This window comes from Cupressus sempervirens, chromosome 11, assembly GCF_028749045.1.
Source record: "Cupressus sempervirens isolate cs-2001-9-10 chromosome 11, ASM2874904v1, whole genome shotgun sequence".
Classification (NCBI taxonomy): domain Eukaryota; kingdom Viridiplantae; phylum Streptophyta; class Pinopsida; order Cupressales; family Cupressaceae; genus Cupressus; species Cupressus sempervirens.
Genome location: NC_143128.1, coordinates 437,126,212 through 437,147,225, shown reverse-complemented (window position 1 = coordinate 437,147,225; position 21,014 = coordinate 437,126,212). Strand labels below are relative to the sequence as shown.

Below are 21,014 nucleotides of genomic sequence, written 5' to 3'. Positions count from 1 at the left end.
TTATCATTGCCCCCATTTCCATTGTTTGCATCACCTGGATTAATATTGACGCCCATCTATCTAGCCATAAGCTGTAACATCATATCCATTCGCCTATTCTGCTCTTGTTGCATAGGCTGAGCCTCTTCTAACGTACCCAGTAATCGTCTAAACATTACCTTCTCCTGATCTGAAACAGCATTCCTGCCTCTGCCTAGTCCTGTATTCATGTCATCTCGGTCACCCATACTACTGTCTTGTTCAAAGAATATCTCCTTTGTGTCTATATGATTGGATTCTATGTCCACCTGCATGGATGAACTAGATTGCTCGCTCTGTCAGTCTGAATCTTTGTTGTCTTGCTCTGGTATGGCGGAAGTTAATGGCCTCTACCACATGCTCAAACATACACTCTAAACCTATTTTATTTCTGACTTTAGTGTTTTGACATTTCGTCAAACACTTCTCCCTTTATCGGTTTGTTCCAAATTCTTTGTAAGGCTTCCACAGGATGGCAAGACTTACAGCTCTGATACGAATCTAATGGATGCCCTAGAAATGCCCATAAATTGAACCGGGTGCTGATAGAAATTTAGTAAAATAATTTGAATCCAACTCTTTATTTCTCTGTCAAATGTTTAAACCCCATTATGGCTCCGGAAATAAAAATGTTTGTTTGTTTTTATGTCTTTGCATAAATTTGAAACTACATAACATGAACAAGAAGTAATTTATAATAATATGCAAACTGAAGATTGAACTACTGCCAAAATACTATTAATTTTCAAACTAATAAAACCAAATACATAGCAGACGTTTCAACTCACTAATTACTACAGCATTATAACATAATATTCCAGTAATGACTTCCCATCTTGCTACTACAGTAATATGAATAGTGTCATAAGCATCGAACAAGAAGCGAAATGATATGAGCAAACACCCAATCCGCCTGTAGCTGAAAATGCGCCCAATCTGCCTGTCAATGATGCTGATAGCAATGAATTCCAAATGCCAAACCCCAAGGAAATGACATCTAGAATGTCAAAAGAGAGGATAGACATCCTCTAATGCCAAGAACAGATCTGCAACTCACACATCAATTTTTTTCTCATATTCAACCTGTCGAATGAAGCCACTAATGCTCCCTTTTATTCTTTTTCCAAAGGTCTATTCCACTCACATGAGCAATGTGGGATAAAAGATGTGAGATATAAAATATATTAAAATAATCACTTATGTCTCCCTTAGGCGCCCCTTTTGATTTACACACATTCTCATAAAATTTAATATTAAAGTAACATTTTAATATTTTACAACTAAATTAATTGTTACTTTAATAATACTTCAGGCATAAAAATATATTAGCTATCAGACTCCGAATAGCACAAGTGATAGCTCGTCGAAAAGCTCTCACCGTGGAGTATCAATTCAATCACCAAAACTAGCATAAGTATGGCTGAAACTAAGTAAATCAACTTTGTTTTGGCACAAACTGGAGATAACTAGGACAAAACACTCTAAGATCCCTTTAAACCCATCATTAGCCCTCATGACTATGTAGAACTAGGCTAATGCGCACACACTTGGTCGAGTGCTTAGGTGGGGACATTATAGTAGTAGATTTGTTGAGAGCAATTCCTTAATTTTAGGAGGTAGTTCCTTGATTGTAGGAGATTCCTACTTTTTCGGAGGTGGTGACTTATCGAAAGTTGAGGTTCTATGAGATCAACCCATGGTCTCAATATCAGGAGATTTGAGTGTGTTCCCTATTTTTAGGAGTATCTCTAGGTTTGAAGGTTAGAATGCCAATTGGCCCAAGTTGTTTGGCATCAGTCACAAGCAGGTGACAAACTCAGTTTCATGTTTTTGATGTGTTTGGTTTATTCCTTTGCTACTTGGAAAATGTTTTAATATATTTTAATATGCTCCTAAGTTAGCATTTTAATAACTTAAATAAGGCTAAGTGTTTGGCCATTTTGGAGTAATAAGGAGTCTTTTTACTCCATTTGGATCAATTTGCATATGTGTGATAGCTCATTGGAAAGAGCTCTATCTCTACTATTTGATTATCACTTGTCGTGACTTACTTGATGCTCGGAGCTATTTGTCATTAATAAAGTAATCATTTCCTTCTATTTGGACGCCCTTATTGGGGAAATAATATTATATTATATAGTTCAAATGAAATCCACTTTAGGATTCTTTTAGGGTTTGATTTGCCTTGGAAAGGTGATATAAAGGTATCTTTTATCATTTTGTCAACTTATCTTGGACGCTATTGCTCTGGAAGAGCATTCCTCACCTAGGATGCAAACCCTAGTACTGAGAGTAGATTTGTTGGGACGTAGCCCTCAACAAGATCAAATTCGAAAGTTCTTATGCATACAATTTGATCAAGGCAAGGGATCAATTTCTAGTATTGCAATCACACTTTGCAAGCAGTGGGCTTTTAGGGCAGGCAGCCACTTTGGTTCAGCCTGGTGTTTCTTTATAGCAGCTCACGTGAAGAATTCTGGAGTGTTTATTTGCAGCAGACTAGAGTTGTTTTATTGCAGCAGCTTGGGCTTTATCATTTGAACTTCTTTGGCTGTAGTTGGTTCCCATTTTCAACTGGCGTCAACCTTATTTGAAGCACATCTGTATTGGTACTATTCTAAAATAAATCAGACTTTGCTAGTACGGTTTTAGAATCATTTCTAGATTAGTATGTAATGCTACATATGATTTCTCTCACTTCTATTTTATCAGTTACTGTTATTTATTCATTGTAATACCCATAGTTCAAAAAAAGGGCGAAATAACAACAAAATTGCGATATTTCGAGAGCTGCTATGCTGGGCAATTTAACCGCAAACAATATTGGCTACGAATTTTTAATAAAACCACTGCGATTTTATTGAAGAAACCGCCAAATCGCACGCTTAAATAAGACAAAAATCATCCAAGTAAAAAGTCATAAAGTTGACCTAAAATATTATTTGAAATGGTAACGTTTTTGCTTGCGTAAGATAGGGTTTCCCACTGGTGTTTCTAAGGATAAAGCAAAAGGAAAGTCATGGCACAGCACATATGGGACCCAGCAGTCTGGCTGGTATAAAGTCAATCAATCAAATTTTGAAACGAAGCCTTTGCTATCGCTCGTCGTGGTACGTATACCCTCAGCTACCGGCCTAGTTCATATGGCGAGTTTGGAGCAACAACTTATCAGCAGTTTCAAAATTATAAGCCTTCCTAATTTATTTAACCTTGATTATCATTATGTATGATGAGATTATTATATATCTAATAGATTTACATTAAATTTAATTTTTATTAAGTTTTAAAAATAAATATAGTAAATTTAATATATTTATTTAAATTGTAAAGAGTAAATAGTAATACAGTAAATTTAAAGTATTTACAATTTTAAAGACAAAAGCAATTTCAGTTTACTGTATTTTAAATTTAAAATATACTTTAATATTGTTTTATTTTCATTTTTAGGAATATATTTTACAGATAATTATTAAATAATAGATTTATATTATAATATATAATATATTAGTAGAATTCTAATAGATGTAAATAGATATATAATAGATTTTAGAATATTTTAAGAAATTTTATATTTTCAAATGTTCGATAAAAGTGCCAATTTATTGCCGATTTTTTCACCGAGTTTTTGCCTATTTCAAGTTTTTCAAAAAAATTGGACTGGCCGAGATATTGCTGATACCGAGTTTTTAAACTATGGTAATACCTATATTCTGAAAAATACAAAAAGAAACAACATTCTTCTGCAACTTTTGTCTAGTTCTATAAGATCAAAGAAAAATTTACAAGAAAATATAATTTATATAATTAAACATTATAGCAACAGCAAAGCAAATATCCATTTGGAATATTTAATTCAACAAAATTCCTTCCACTATCATTTCCATACAGATCAGTATGCAATAATTCCAAAATATTATCCTTCACCATGTTCTAAAAATTTACATGACACAACCTCTTATGCCACCACCATACATCCTCAACTTTAGAAAACAAACATGTATCCATAGTAGGATAAAGATAAAATAGATTACCTTTAGTTTGCATTCCACTTCCAATCAGGTTTCCTTCATCATCAAAGGTCTTAACTTTTCTATTCTGAAACTCCAGCCTGTGACCTGTATTATTCAACTAAGCAATACTCAAAAGATTATAAAGATTATACATTAGTCCTTCTACCCAGTATGCATCATCACATCTCAATTTATCATTCAACATTAATGATCCTCTACTTTTCACCGGATACGAAACCTCATTACCTAACTTATCTTTCCACCATCATCAATTTCTTCAAGTTTGTCAAACTTACTTATATCACTAGTCATGTGATGTGAGCATCCACTATCTATTATCCATGTATCATTCTTGCCAACATGTGAAATAAGGGCTTTTCACTCTCATACCTTTCTCCATTGGGATCTTCCTTGATACCAACATACACCATCTCAACTGCTTCTTTCTCATTATCAGAACTAAACTCGGTGTACTCTTATTCAGCAATGTAGCATGATTTATTTCCTTTGTCTTTGTAATCCTTGTTCTTCCTATACTTGTGATCTTTCATATCATTTCTGTCAGCCTTACTTTTGTTATGACACTTACTAGCAAAATGACCAACTTCATTGCACTTAACACAGATTGGGGGTAATTTACTTTTTCCTCTTGATAATCTCCTTGAAAGCAATGCTTCAATATCATCCATATCATCTTCAGGTTTAGATTCAATTTCATCTTTACTACTCTTCTCTGTCTTTGAACTACCTGTTGGTTCCCAAAACTGCAAATTGGAATCCTGGAAGTCTTGCCAACTCAATGCTGGGATATCCAACCGGTTATGGCCAACTTGGCGGGATTGATCGATGTGATCCAAATCCCCTATGCTTCTGCCTCTACAAAACCAAGGCAGGTGTACCTAATCCTGAACAAAACACTTAAGCACAAGATGCTTATAGTAAATTGATTAGAATGCAAATGCAATGAAAGTTTTCCTAACAGCAAGAATTACAAAAAACTTTAAACTTGTAAATAATGAATTAATAATAATAAATGAGTATATGAATGTTTTAAATAAAAGTAAGTATAGATTAGTGCAACAAATGAATATATTAATTCTTCAAAAGAAATAAATGAAACAATTGCCAGCATATGAATTGCAAATTATGAAAAAATATAAAGACTAGTGCAGAAGGGCGATAGAGTCAATATTATAAGTTTAAAACATACAACTTTATAAAATTCTATGCACATAAATTATAAACAGTTTAGTAATCAAGCTGACACTGATCAAATATATGGACGCAATTTTAAAATAGTTTGGAATGTATTTTAACTTCTATGGTTTGGAGACAAACCAAACATAGATTCGGAAATGATTAAATATTTCTCAATATCTATGATGTTCGATTTTAAAATGCTATAATTGATCTTGTCCACTTCTCTATCATATAAATTATTTATAAAATTAAAATAATAATTATAAAGGATGAAACTATATAATATTTTAACTCTAAAGCTTCATGAAATAAAATAAATATTTCTTACTAATCATGCCAGAAATAAAATTGCGCTGGAGACACTCCTTATAAATGATCCATCCAATACAATTTGACTCCATAATCGCATATGCATATATTCAATAATCAACAATCCATGGGCTTAGTTCAAAACTTCATCTCTCTACCAATGAAAGAATAAAATATATCATAGAGCATATATAACTTAGGTATGTAAAAACTTGTATATGGATATAAATTGTCTTTTTTGAAATTGTATGAGTATATATTGTGTTTTGTTTTGATTCTCTATCATATATTTATAGATGATGAAGAGGTGTTTGATAAAACAACACATCCCTTTAGAGCATCTAATCATCCTAACTAATCTATTATTTAATTAAGATGCTTAAATTTGACAAAATAGAAACTAAAGCATCTTTAATATGGTTGGCACTACTGATAAATAATTTAAAAGAAAAAAGAGTCGGGATTTGAATGTATGATATTATTCCTTTAGGTGATGCTAGATGCAAGGTTCCCGTGTGGTATCTAAATAGACGCTTTAACTCCTGGCTTCAACGTGTGCTTTCTTGCACATGAGCTTTGACCCAATATGTATTCACACAAGTATGTCTCGAAATAACGCCTCAGGAATTACACGACTTCAAACTGGAAAGGGCTCTTCGGTGGTGATGCTCTAGACACTGTCGCACGTTGCATTCAATTGGAACATACGATCAAAGAATGCATCCTTGTTGGCGGTATCAATGGAGAATCGGCTTTGAACTTCACCACATGAAAGGATATTACCAATATCACGAAGCTCCTTTGCCCTACTCAGACCATTCGATCATTATTGAAGATATCGAAGGTGCCACAAGTTTCAAATAGGAATGTGTGTTGTCTGGTGTAGTGATCATTACATCGATTGCAATTTAAAAATGTTCCTTTCCATATATATATCTTCACACAATTTGCACAAGTCCTTCTTAATTCCATTCGAATCCCTGAAATAAAACATAAAGAAATGTCAATCGTCCATCATGAAAATAGAACTCATTTGTTGCTTGGAAAATGGGTCTATATATTAGGTGTTAATATTCACAACTACTAGCCTATATAATCTGCCCACTCATAAGACTGATCTTATTTCCAGTGACCATAATATTTAATATTTCTTATGTATATGAACCTGAATTGTGCCCAATATATTCCTTGCCCAGAAACCTGATAATTTCAATTCTATGTCCATACTGTATTTTTTGTTCATATTTCAAAATCTTTCATTGCTATAGCTATCTTAAATATATCATCATCAAATAATGATTTACGCTGCAGATGAATCTGGATGTGTATCTTTTACTACTGAATCTGCAAGAATTCAAGACACCTATTCACCTAGTCTCTGATATAATATTGACTATTCATTTTAATCTGAACTGAATACATCTGATATATATTTAAAGGCAAACAATATACTCATTTCCCAAAGTTTAGAACAATATACAGATCCTCATCAATCAAGTAATGCCCAAATTGTCCAAACTCTTTATATTTTCTAGTTTTGATGCTGAATATGCTACTTTATCAATATGACCTATTCCAAGGATTGCTTTAAGATTGTTGATGCTGACTCATAACATTGATATTTATAAATCCAATCCACCAGTTCTGGTAGTGCCTCTGATTTACATCAATAAGTGCCCTGTTACCAGTGACTAAATAGAAAAATCATGACTTTTCCCTCCGTTATATCCTTTGTAACAGTAAAAAAAGGTTGTAGATAATCACCACCAATCTGGATACCAATCATATACAACTCAGTTCATGCTAATTTTCAGTTTTTGTATATCCTCGTGCATATGTGCATAAATGAAAAATGCTATGAGTGGAGACTATATTTGCAAAAAAATTATGCTCCATCAGTGGCTCTTGCTGGTGACATATTCCCCTTGCGGGCATAATGAGATCCCAGTTATTTCTGGAGGAGCAGACCGAGCACCCATATGCATGATGAAGTTGGGTGGCCCCAGGCCCCCCAAAAAAGTGAATACTGACTCTTTCCTCTGTCAAATACTCGATTCTGATCATGTAACACTTTGGATGTCCTGCATATGATATCATATCACTCATTAGTAAAATCTGATCCGTTAGTACATATAAAACAAACATCACATGACATGTGCTTGTCTTTTATCTCCTATTCATGATTAGAATTTACGTTTGCCTTATCAATAGGGTCTTTTGAGAAGGAATAAATTTCATTATTATTTAACCAAGATATCTAATCTCTTGCTTTGCTGTTTTGATTAGTATATCGAGAAGAAAAATCCGCAAAAGAATTGTGATGAGAACTTAAAAGCATCTCCTTAAGCATATTATTAATAAATACTACCATAAGGTCTTCAAGGATACTTACCTCAGTATGCAGCTCATATTTCATACCTGCATCAAATGCATCATCCTTATACGAAACACTAACTGATCCTACTTCATCAATGCAACCTTTTGTAAGTGATTTTTGTTTCACTCTTGAGAAGTCATTAAGTGCATTGTGATCTTTGCTGAATAGAGGGAAATCAGCTTTCCCTGCTTGGATATCTGCTAGCACGCAATTTGCTTGATCTCCACACCTTAAATGTTGATTTTCCTCAAAAAAGTTTTGAAAGTAGGTCACTTTTGTGAAATAGAGGTTTCCTTTGATCAAGATTCTGATTTGGTAATGATACTTGAAAAAGTTTTAGAACTATGATTCAAGCTCAACACACTCTCTTCATTGCACTTGTTTGATTTCATATCATCCTCATATATCTAATATAATTTTGGCTCATATGATGAACTAAAAAGATTCTTGCCTTGTGAATGGATACCATGAATTGTATCGTCTTCATGATTATCATTAGGCATGATATCTTCATTATGATGCCGATATACTTGATCTTCAAACAATGGACTCAAAAACATGGAAAGCTCAAGCATATCTCCATAAGATCCCTCATCTAAAATCTTCTTTTGTTCTAATGCCACACGCTGTTCTACTTCATCTCCACAAAATACTCTATCAGGATTCTCTATTGTTTCAATACATGAAAAATCTGAAATGATTTTAAAATCCTTCTTGGATGTATTTTTCCTCCTCTTCCCGAATGCTTGCATTTTCCTCAAGACCCAGAATTGTATGAGTTTAATTCTACATTCCCTTGTGCTAATTCATCATATATGAGATCTGAAAATTCTTTGAAATTGTATCCAAATTGACCTATTTCTATACTTAGACCATAATGCACATCTTCAATAAATATATCATATTTCTCAGTAGTGTATGATCCTTCTACTTCATTGGTTTCCTCCTCACGAAAGTGATATGCATTTGACAAGATGACTGAATTTTCTTGTTCGTTGAATGTTTCATATGACATATCTATTGTCTTATTAATCTGATTTTCTTTGTGTATGGGAAGAAAAATTTGACCACCCTTTTCAACATACTTTGATATTCCATGTCTAGCAAGGTCGAAATCTCATCCACACTGAGAGAATCCTCTTCATTATTTCCATGTTCTTCATAGTCTAATTGTTTACCGCTCTCATCGTGATGGACTTGTACTTCCATTTCCTCTATATTTGAATTTGAAACATTACTTAATTCATGTGTTTGCTCATTCTCTTCTATTGTCAACTCATTATCCATTAGTTTGAGAAAGATACAAAATTGTTGATCATATAAGAGACCATGAAAATCAACTTGCGACATAAAAACATTCACACATTTTACAGCATGATTTAACATGGAAACCTTGTAAAGGGAAAAACCACCTGGGACTGGCAACCCAAATAATGTTCACTCTTATGAAGTGAGCTTTGCTAAGAGCCAACCTTATTGAAGGTTACATGCACATTTTTAGTGTGACCTGGTTAGAGGGTTTTAACATAAAGATTATCTAGAGCTTATCACTCCTTGATCTTTTTAAAGAGTGGCCTACTCCAAAGGACTTACAAACATCACTAATCGATGTTACCATATAGGATTTCATAGACTTGTTAGATCCACTCAATTAAGAAATTTTTTCTGCTACAATGGTAAGAAAGTAATAGTCAAATGATCTGTTAGATTAGCACTAACTTGCTTGTTCAGATCTTTGTTCAGCTCTGTCTTCTTCCTTCTTTGATCTCTGCTTGATCTCTTTTTGGCTGATTTACTTCTTCACACTTTCACTTTGCTCTAACTCTACTTGATCTTCCTTCTTCTCTACTTGGTTCTCCTTGCTTCTTTTCGTTCTCTTCTTCTCTGTCAATAATTCGCATCCATTCAGCATTCAACCAACAACCAAAAACTTGCTCCAACATCTCCTTAAATACTAAATTCTTTTCTTCCAAATTCTTTCAGATTTTGCCACTTAACCACATCCATAGATCTCAGATTTCATGTATTTAGTCACTTAGAAAATAGAACTTTCATTGAACTTTGTGATCATCCTTATCTCATTTCAATCTCCATCATCAGATCTTCATTGTATTTTTCCAATCATTGATCTTGTAACAAACTTTGACTTTCGCTTTTGAACTTCTCATACATTCTTTATTTTACCACAAGTTTGCCTTAGATTCCATCTTTCTAAACTTGTTCTTCCAACTAATACTTGATGAACATTACATTTCACTCGGTCAATATATCACTCGATTAACATATGAATTACTCCCTTAACACTTTAGTAGCTTGGACAATACTGTACTCCTTTCACCTCGTTACTCGGTTTATTTTGTATAGCTCGGTGAATACAAAGACTTCATCATTAGATTACACAATTACATGATTGTAAAACAATTAAACCAATATTACATTATCACTATACAAATCATTCAAGTGCCCATTGAATACCATACATATCAACTGTGTCATCATCATGCTTTCTTCAAATCCTCTTTATCAGTCAAATGATATGGCGCTTACTGAAGTAGCATAATGGCTAGCCAACCAAGACTTTGACATCAATGACAACATAACAATTGATACGACTTTCACATACATTCATAGCATTCTTAGATGCATTATCAGTTGGGGCTAACATATATTTCCCTTCAAGCACAACAGCATCATAACATTTTAATGTATAGAACTAATAATAAAGCCCTCGAAGCATTCTCTCCTCCTCATCACCTAGAGTGTTTCCAAAGGCCTCCTACCCCATTTTTAGACACAAAATTAGCCAAAAATAGGCATCGTGTGGGGTTTGATCCCCCTCCATTAAAATATTAATATATAAATTTTTAATAAAAATATTTAATAAATTAAAAGATAATAAATAATATAAATTTAGTTTATCTTATATAAAATTTGTTATATTTTAAAATTAATTCAAATACAATTTGTTATTTATATATTAAATTTAATGTTAATTGACTTAAATTTTAATTTGTGATTTGAGGTCATATTTCAATTTTCGAGATTTTAATTAACAATTATTAATTTTAGTTATAGATAATTCAACGTTGTTTTATCAATATTAATGCCTTATCTTTACTATTTTTCAATTGTATATTGAGTCATATGATTATGATCAAGAATTTTTGCTACGTAACTCTTAATGGACGAGCTTTGTATGAGACTTTGTGTTATTTGCACATGCACATCCTTATAGCCGAACTGGACATTAGAAAACAATAAACTGCTCTATGTGGCTGAAATTCTTGTATTTTTTTTATATGGTTGGTTGTGAATTTATAAGGGGTTTTATTTTATGTTATCTTTTGGGAAACTTAGTTGGCCATTTCAAAATGTGCACTACAGGGTTCTGAGGTATATTATTTATGGTGAATTGTTATTGTTATGTTATGTTATGTATTTGTTAATTTGGGACTTATATTCATGGTGTATGCTTTTATGAGCATTTATAATATTCGAGGTTTGAGAACCAATGTGAGTTTTGGTTGACTGTTATGAAACCAAAATCGATTATCATTCTTTTATGATTTATAAGACATATTTGTGATTTGTGAGCTTAGGGGAGGTTTTCTTGGTACATCCTAAGGAGTGGCTTATAAGACATATTTGTGATTTGTGAGCTTAGGGGAGGTTGTCTTGGTACATCCTAAGGAGTGGCTTGCAATAGGGGTCTGCAGCCCAAAGTGGCAAGTGCTAGGGTAACCTAAGTGAGTGACTTACAATAAGGGTCTAGGGCTTAATATGGCTTGTGTCAAGGTACCTATCGTAAGTGACTTACAATAGGGGTTTGGGGCCCAAAGTGGCCAATGATAGGGTAACCTATTGTAAGTTTACAGGGTAACCTATCGTAAGTTTGGTAATTAGTGACAACATAGTAATCAATATTGTGGATAAAACATTAAAAAGATAAATAGTGATGTTCCCTTGCCCACATGTTAAGTGTTTGTATAAGCTAGGAATTGGAATTAGGTGATACCTAACAAGAGGTATGACTAGTATTCCTCGTCTTCATGAGAGGGTATTCTAGTTCCGCATTGGTCACCTTGAGTGTTCGGGGTCCAGAGTGACCAGTCTAGGGCATCTCAATGCTTGAGGGTCCAAAATCTAGTGAGAGACTAGTCCAAGGTCACTCAAGTAGTTTGACCATGTGATGACACTCCTACTGTGTAGCCTAAGTCTCCTCCATAGATTTTGTATTTGCCTCTAGTGAGTGTTACTAATTGTGGTCAGCTGGTACTAATTAGTGGTTGTTTTTTATTCAATGGTTATTATTCTTTTGATGATTGCTATTTGATTTGAAAGTTGATATTCATTCAATAATTGTTCTCCATTGACATTGGTACTTGTTTCGGAGTTGGTATTGGGTTGTTGACTTTGATATGTGGTTTTGGTTTTGGTTGATTGTTGTTTTAAAATTTGTTATCTTTTCTTTATCAGTAGTTGTAGTACCTTTGAGGTAGACAAAGCTTTCAGGGTCCCTTGTCTAGGAATGGTTTTTGTGATTTCATATTCGTGTACGGATCGTACATTATCTCCCCAACATGGGCTTGATTAGGTTCTCCCCAACATAGGCTTGATTAGGTTACCATAAGGTCGGGAGGTAGGGACTCTCTTATCAATGGGGTCCCCACATATTTGCATTGATTTTGGATGTTCCAATATTGCAGTTGTACCATTATCTCTTGCAAATATGCTATGCATCCATATGTTGTATCTATAAATTCATGTATCATGTATTTGTATCTCAAGGTTCTTTATAGGATGATGTATTGTATCATGTTGTATTTGGGTTATTCCTACATACCCTGCAACATGCGTAGTGGATGTTGTGTATTTGGGTGTTTTTCATTGTATCAAAGTACTTGCTTAATTCACTATGAAATTATGTACCTAATATTTTATAGTAGATGTGGACATTGTACTTAAAATTAAATCCAATTAATAGAATTTTCGTGAATGTGATTCAACATTAAGGAACCTTGGAGGAAAGTAACTACGATTGTATTGCTTTATGTGTATGTCATGTGTATTTAATCTATTACTTTTGCATTGTTATATTCATATTGTATAAACACATAAGAAAAAAAATGTTTAGTAAACTTAGTGTTATATTTAGGGTAATTTCTCTTGGGTTCCCTAGCGGGCCATTACAATTGGACTATCAAACAGTCTAATTTGATGAAGGTTCCTTCAACAAATCCATTTTCACATATCTTGTAATAATAACTTGTGTGGAGATATTTTGTCAAACAGTGCAATTGCCTTATCTAAGAGTTTTGTACATCCATGCCTATGTCTTGACGAAAATCCATATTCTATGTAAACATTGAACTATTAGAAAGTTGAATGCAAATTATTAAAAGTCATTTAAAAATTAAAAAGGGAAAAAGGTGACAAAAGAGGAAGAACATGAAAGACAGAAACGGGAAACTAAAGAGTCACTGCTTTGGGCAATGAAAGAGGAAAGCTAGTTTCATTTGAGGATTTCAGTTTGAATTTCGATTTTCTTTTGGAGAAACTTGGGAAGCTTTCAGCACTCACTTTCAAAAACCTGAAAACGGAAACCTTCAGGCTTCTAGGTGGATTGGACGAAACACAGTCCATCTTCAGTGGTGTATTCACAACAGAGTTTACCATTGAATTTCAAGTTCATTTATAGTTTTCCAATCTAATTGTTTCATATGGGATCATGGTACTGGTTTGCAGGTTCATGATTGCTTCATTACATCATGTGGACCCTCTTATTGGTCACTTGCGTATCATTGAATTTCAAGTTCATTTCTAGTTTTCCAATCTACTTGCTTCATATGGGATCATGGTACTGGTTTACAGGTTCAGGATTGCTTGATTGCTTGATGTGGACCCTCTTATTGGTCACTTGCATATCAAAACACTTAGGTTTAAGGGCATAGGCAGCACAATGAAGAGCTGTGTTAAGTTCATTCAAACTTCCATGTAAATTTTCCTCTATGAAAGGATGTGCAGAAAAATATTTTGAATCTCGTGTTCTTGACTATTTCACACAAAATATCCATTGCCTCATAAACTTCTCCCAAGTATGCCTTGTCAGAATCTGCAAAACTTATCACCTCTCATGTACACTTAATAAAGTCCATAACACGTTTAACATCAGCCCAAAAATGGTCATGAAGGACCATACCTCTCACCTCATCTGCAGGATCTGAAGTAGATTGTCTCCATGACATCCACGCATCACTAACAATTGTGAAACACAAAGCGCCTTTTATTTCATAAAGACAATCAATAAGAACAAAGTAAGATGCAAAACATGTATTAGCAGGTTTGAGAAGTTTCAACTTCGCAAATTTACAATAAATGCCTTGTGTGTGGTGACGGTTACAAAAGACCATTTGTATTTTTTTTCCTTCTCTATGAGATCTGAAATCCATTTGAACTTGTCAATATCTTTAAGTGCATTTTTAAACAAATGCAGACAACATGGTGTCCAAAATATATGTTTGTACCTTTTTGCACCAACTTATCAGCTGCTCTACAAACGAGGACAACATATAACAACTTGGACTACACGTGGTGGCCCCACCTCCTCATGTTGTCACATGGTTATGAAGAAATTATTTAAAAATAAAAAAAGATCCCTAAACAATCTATTGCCTACAAAAAAAAGAGCCCTTTGTTTATACAGTGATATTAAGTAGTGGACGATTTGTAGCATTTGTCCACCCATCCATCACAATATGCATCTTTTTGTAGCTCACACTCTTTTCATTGGTGCAGATTGTTCATATAATCAAATATTTTCTTTATTGATTAGAGTATTGCAAAGCTTTTCATACCGAAATCAATTATACACCATCTCTGATTAGAAATATGAGAAAATAATATTGAATGATTCTATTTGCATGAAAGAAACTTGCAATCACTACATCAATTGCTTCTCGACCTTGCACAGCAAACAATCTTCCAATGGATTTCGAGCTACCAATGTGTGGTCTCTTCCAAGCATTTTCTATGGTTAGGACACTAGAAGACACATTTACCTCTCACTCTCTATTTGATTTTGAGCTGCACTAGTTGCCCCATCTATTAAAGCATGAGATCCATTAGACTTTTGTTGATTTCCCAAAACATTATATTGTTCTCCCTCATTTGGACAAGGATCAGCACATTTTCCAGGTATGTGAAAGAAATGAGCCTTCACACTCATGTAAGTACCTTGCCAAGCCATTGGACAAAGCTTACATTTGATTGTGGTTGTTCCACAAGTACCCCTCAGCCCTGCATCATGATCACAGTACTTCCATGGTGAATACAAGCCTTGTTTTCCTCGAGTCAGCATTCTATGTGGAAAAATAAAAAATCAGAAAATAATCCAATCTTGGAAAGGGTGTCCAAAGTTGTCAAAAGTTCATCTTTTCAAAGAGGATGTATAAAATGAATTGATGTCAAATGAAAAAGTCATTCCAAGGACATATGGGGCTCCTACCATCAACAAGCAAGGTGTTCAATTAAGAGCAATCATTTAAACTCAAGACACATTCGATCCTACAAACTCTGAGATTGTGTTTACTTGACAAAGAATCTCAAAAATTGCATAACAATCTTGTTTTATTTTGAAATCTTCACATTTTATCAATTTTGTTAAGTGATTGTTTAAATCATTGTTTTGGTCAAGTAAATTGCTGTATCGGTTTTCACCAAATTCAATATTAAGGATGCAATTATGACAGTTAGAAAGCACAGTAATGACTAGAAAGCTTGTTTAATAGAACTTTTCATGAGATTCACTTTGTTCTATGATCAAACAAAAGGCATGGCAATGGGATTCACTTTTCACAGGGAACAACAAAACTCTTCATGGAGCATTTTATAGAGCTTGTACTCAGTTCCAGCCCAAATTAAAATTGTTTAAGAGATACAAGGATGGCATAGACATGAAATGACCACATCACAAGGAATCAATGACAGCATTAATTTCTGAAATGTACTCATTAAAAAAAGCCACTGGCTACTATAAATATAACTCAATAATGTTGGTTGATGATATCAATACAAAAAGCAAGTACCATAATCATCCTTTCATTTCGACTACCTTATTAAATGTATTTATATAGTGAAAGACGAAACAGAAATACAGAGAGGCCATATAACACATTATTTATGTCTGATTGCTATTCAATAAGCCTTCCAACAATGAAAACCTGGAGAAACATAATCTTACGTTAGTAACTGGTCTATGGAGCATTTTCCAGTCTGTGGTGAACCTGTCGTAACTCCATCAGAAATATTATCAAGATGCTTCTCTATATTAAGTAATTTTCCTCTTAGTTTGCACTTCGCTTCAACAGCGCTTGATTTACATTCACCAGTGCTCCTATACAATTCAGGTTCAACTATTGATTGCAAGACTTTGACCTCATTATTCATCTGCAAAAAATGCATTCCTGTTAATAAGATATTACCAATGAAACAAATCCTTGAGCTTATCAGCCAGTCCATATAAAACATTTTCTGATATATAAAAAGCAATAAGTAACATTATTTCAGTAACAAGAAACACAAATGTTTCATGTAAAATCATATAATCAATGGGCTGATCATAAAACAACAGCATAATAATTCATGCCTATTACTACCATCTGTAACAAAGGACAATCCGTTTATGCATTCCATCAGATTTATAAGCTTGTAGATACTATTATACTAAGTTACCAGTATAGGCACTGGTGCAGCACCAGGTATGGGCTCAAACATATATATTTTTTAAATTATACAATATAAACCAGTGATACCCATAATTGACAATAAACAAAATATTTAAGTACTTCATAATTTGCGAAAATCAATGATTCCTGGAATGCTAATGTTAACACAATGAAAATTACAACCTATATTTAATAATTTTCACATTGCTCCTCCTCAAAAGCATCCAAGCCAACATTTGGTTGAATTTCACTTAACCCGCAATGAGTTGAAATCCCATTTCCACCAGCCATGTATTGTACAAAAGTCTCATCTAAAGAGATCTTTGACAAGTTCCACCACAATGATGTCTAAATCAAAACATTCAAGACTAAGAATCCAACTCCTTGTCACCTTATTTTTTTAAGTTTCTCACCTGACAAGGCATCCTAATAACCTTTTTCCTATAATCTTTTTTGGCGGCCCTCGGGTTCCCTTAGGTTCACTGACAATGCACAAGAGAAAATGCATCTATTATTACAGGTCATGGTGTACTAAACACAATGAGAATGGAATAATGAAGAACTTGGTGGATGTCAAGGACCCTGCATATATGGTAACAATGTCTTGAGAAAAATATGAAGTTGGATCTGTAGATTCACGGTTCATATTTGCTCTTGAATTGATCTTGTCAGGAGTGCAAATAGGTTTTACACAGCTAAAAAAGATGTACTGCATGGAGAACTTCATGAAGGTACCATAATCCTATAGCTGAGATGGTACATTGAGTTGTGCAGTGCTTTGGATGTTGAGTTTTTCCAAAACAATTTTCCCAAGGTATATCTAGTTCATCTTGTATATGCATTTGTTATTCTTTTGCATGATTCAAATTTTGTATCCTATTTAGTGTAGTTTCTCTCATAAAAGATATGCAGGAATTTGCACCTGTTCATCAACATTGCTTGAACATTTTATGTGTCATGTCCACCAATATAGGAGGGTACAAACCTTTTGTAATTAGCAAGAACTTCCTCCTTAAAATAGTGACATGGAAACAAAAAAGGAGCATATTATTCAAAACTGGAACATTATGGAATGGGAAGAGTTGCTCAAGATGAAGAGGAATATATGCAGAGAGAAGGGAAGAAACCGGGGGGGGGGGTGAATGGCAAGAGTTGGAGGCCAATTCCCACTCCATAGGTTAGGGATGTTTACGATTGCTCTTCGTTGGAGTTAGATTAGCACATTTGGGTAAGTTAGGGTTTCTATTTTTAGTAGGACACTCTGTAATGACCCTTTCCAATAGGCCACTAAACAAAACCCTAAATTTAATACACTGCTAAAGTATATTGCTGAAATAAGGAAATAATAGTGCCAATGTATTCATTCAATGAAAACCAAATGTTTTTACAAATGATATGGCAATTTTCAGCACCAAAACATTATGACATGGCACATTACAGACAAACCCTAACTGGCTGTATACAATTGAGAACTTGTTACAACTACAAACTGTAATGAAAAACCTGGATTGATCAGATACTGGAGACTGACTGCTGAAGATGATATGGTGAAAGTGCAACTCCACTTGAAACTCCAAACCAACAAATAAGCACAAGTGAAAGGACTGAAATATCCTTCCCATAGTTGCAATAATTCAAGTGATCTTTCACACCCTCAAAATTGCGTACCAATTGAGAGATTTTGTTCTCAATGGCCAATTGTGACTACTTGCAGAAACCCTAGGCTACACAACGCACATCAGCAAATATCAATAATAAATCTCGATGATAGGCAATGAGCCCTCAATGCCTATTTATTCTTTTTTCCTCGAGAGGTCGGCCTCTTTTTTTAATTATTTCTCTGCTCCTTCCAGCAACCTCTAGAACATTATTTTATTTAATGACTTTATGAGATATATCACTTAATTAAATATAAAGTTACCTTGTAATATTTTCTTTTATCGATAACTTTATAAATAATTAACTCCTCCAAAACGAGGACATTACACACTCAGACAATTTGCTAGTAGTATCAAGTTGTGTGACATTGACAGATCTTCCAATTTGGATCTTACTATTTATAGTATGTCAAATTATACTCAGTGTTATGCAAGATGATTAACTCATTTGTCAATTGGCTCAACTTCAAAGACTTACAACTTGTTAATGTTAGTGTAGTTTCAGTTGGATAAAACTCACTATATATATGTGTGTGTGTGTGTTTGTTAAATAAAAAACTATTATATTTGATGAAATATGAATAGACATGTCCCTAAGGGACATGTCTATCCATATTTCATCTAATATAAGAGAGAAGGCTGCCATTTGGAAAGCACATACCTTAACAAGTAGTGCAATTACATCTGCAAGCGATCCTCAAAAATAACATGGTAACTGAGCCTAGTTGCAGATGTATGAAAGCCAAAAGGGAAGAATGAGATTATTCATAGAGAGATCCTATGACAAAAATAAGAGGTAGCAAAGCATTTTATAAGAACAGAATAGAAAATTGGGAGTCACTAACTATCAGCCATTGGAATAAACAACCATCGACGCCAGGGAGCTTGGTGGAGACTACAATGACTTGATGACTATTTATCTCGTCAAATACTTGGAATGCGACCATGGAAATGCTACGTGAATGATCAATGCCCTAGTGCTCGAGATGTCTACAATCAAGTCAGATGGTCGCTGAATCACAAATAATGCCCACGTTTTGAAAAAAAAACACCAACATGGATCTCGGATTGGATTGGATGTTCAATGCTAATCCAATGCCACACCAATGCAAAAGATGTAGTCAATCATCTCAACAATGTCTCACATAAGTGTTACTACAAATTTCCTGGCAATGGAATGTTGATTGGCTTGACATTAACTGTTCCAATGACAAGAGAGTTTCAAACTGACCAAGTTTGATCGTGGTTGGTGGAGGTTTTTAAAGAAAATAATCCAACATTGCCACTGGATTTGTACCAGATCGATTGAGTTCGTTGTGGGAAAATAGATATTAAGAAGAATACAGAATGAGAAAAGTCCAAGTCATCATCGAATCCATACATTAAGTAACAGGATCTCAACATCTACCCTAGTCATTTTCCAAATGCGGAATTCAAGGAGAACTAATTTTTTCAAAAGGTTGCTATCTCTATTGGTTCCCAAAACCACAAATTGGAAATCCAAGAGCTTGCCAATTCTCCAACAAGATTCCACAATTAGTTCTGGCCAACAAATAATGACTTCAATTCCTCTGCACTTCAGGCTTCACTAAACCTAGGTAGCTAAACCTTCTCCTCGAACCTGATCACTTTATTCAAAGCTATTCTATACCAAATTTAAACTTATTGAGTTCTTCGGTTGGCAAAATCCTTGACCTCGATCAAAATTAAAATTGAATGTTGAATGTTTGAATTGATTGAATGTTTCTGTAAGGTTTATCAATAATTAATTTGATCCTTGCATTAAGGAAATATGTAGATTTCTGCCTTCAACCATAAATCCAAATTATTGAACTTCAGTGATTTAAAAGACCAATGTCTTTTCTTATTCGGGCAACAAAGTGAACTATTACGAAGATTATTACATACAACTTTATAAGACAATATTTCATCAAAAATATCATCAATTACTTCTAAACTCTGCAATAGATACTTTTTATATGCAATTTTATGCTAGCCAAAAGGAGTTTAACTTCTTAGGTAGGAAGTCGAGTTAGCCAGAGACATAGAAATTTTATATGTTTCACACTATTCCCTGTTGTTGAACACAAAATGCGAAAATACCAAATGCAAAAATACAAGCCTTGTCGAAATAATTCAATAATCTGTTTATTGATCATAAAAGGACGAATCCACATTTTAATTGCAAGCTCTTTGCCTTGAAAATAAACAAAAGGGCCTTTTATTTATTATTAAAATATAATATTTGAATTTATATTACAAAGCCATGCTTTACACTCCTTGTTCTTCCTTACAAATAAATACAACTCCTTTTTCTTCTCCTTATCAAATATGTCTTGTTATTTTTTATCCACTTCCTCTTTAAATGGTACACTTGTTATGATTTATATTTGTTGATATAAAAAGAAGTGACCTTTCGAAAACAAAAACTTATGTCTCTTCCTTTTAACAAATTTAAATAATATCAATAGTCACACTTTGCACAATTTAACTAAGTCTTGGATTGCATAAGCATTAAAATTATTTTACTTTATATTCCATCGTCCACATGGTTATGCCCCAATATTCCTTCATCCCTCTATCTCGAAGCCATCAAATGATTTTCACATTTGTAGAACTCAACGTTGATTTTGCTAACTTAGGGTGTCTTAGTATTCATCATGTCCATTTATGGCATGCAATATCTATTCTTTATCAAGTCTCTAATACTATATTCATT

At 33.7% G+C, this 21,014-nt stretch overlaps 1 protein-coding gene across 2 annotated transcripts in view; it reads right to left on the bottom strand.

The window, feature by feature from the left end:
• The window catches only part of ORC3 (origin recognition complex subunit 3), a 203,952-nt gene that overhangs the window by 91,313 nt on the left and 91,625 nt on the right, over positions 1-21,014 (bottom strand). For both annotated transcript variants that reach the window (XM_089809069.1, XM_089809070.1), the window contains exon 12: positions 16,154-16,359. In XM_089809069.1, the coding sequence (XP_089665195.1) occupies positions 16,154-16,359 (206 nt within the window). The remainder of the gene's footprint in view (positions 1-16,153; positions 16,360-21,014) is intronic.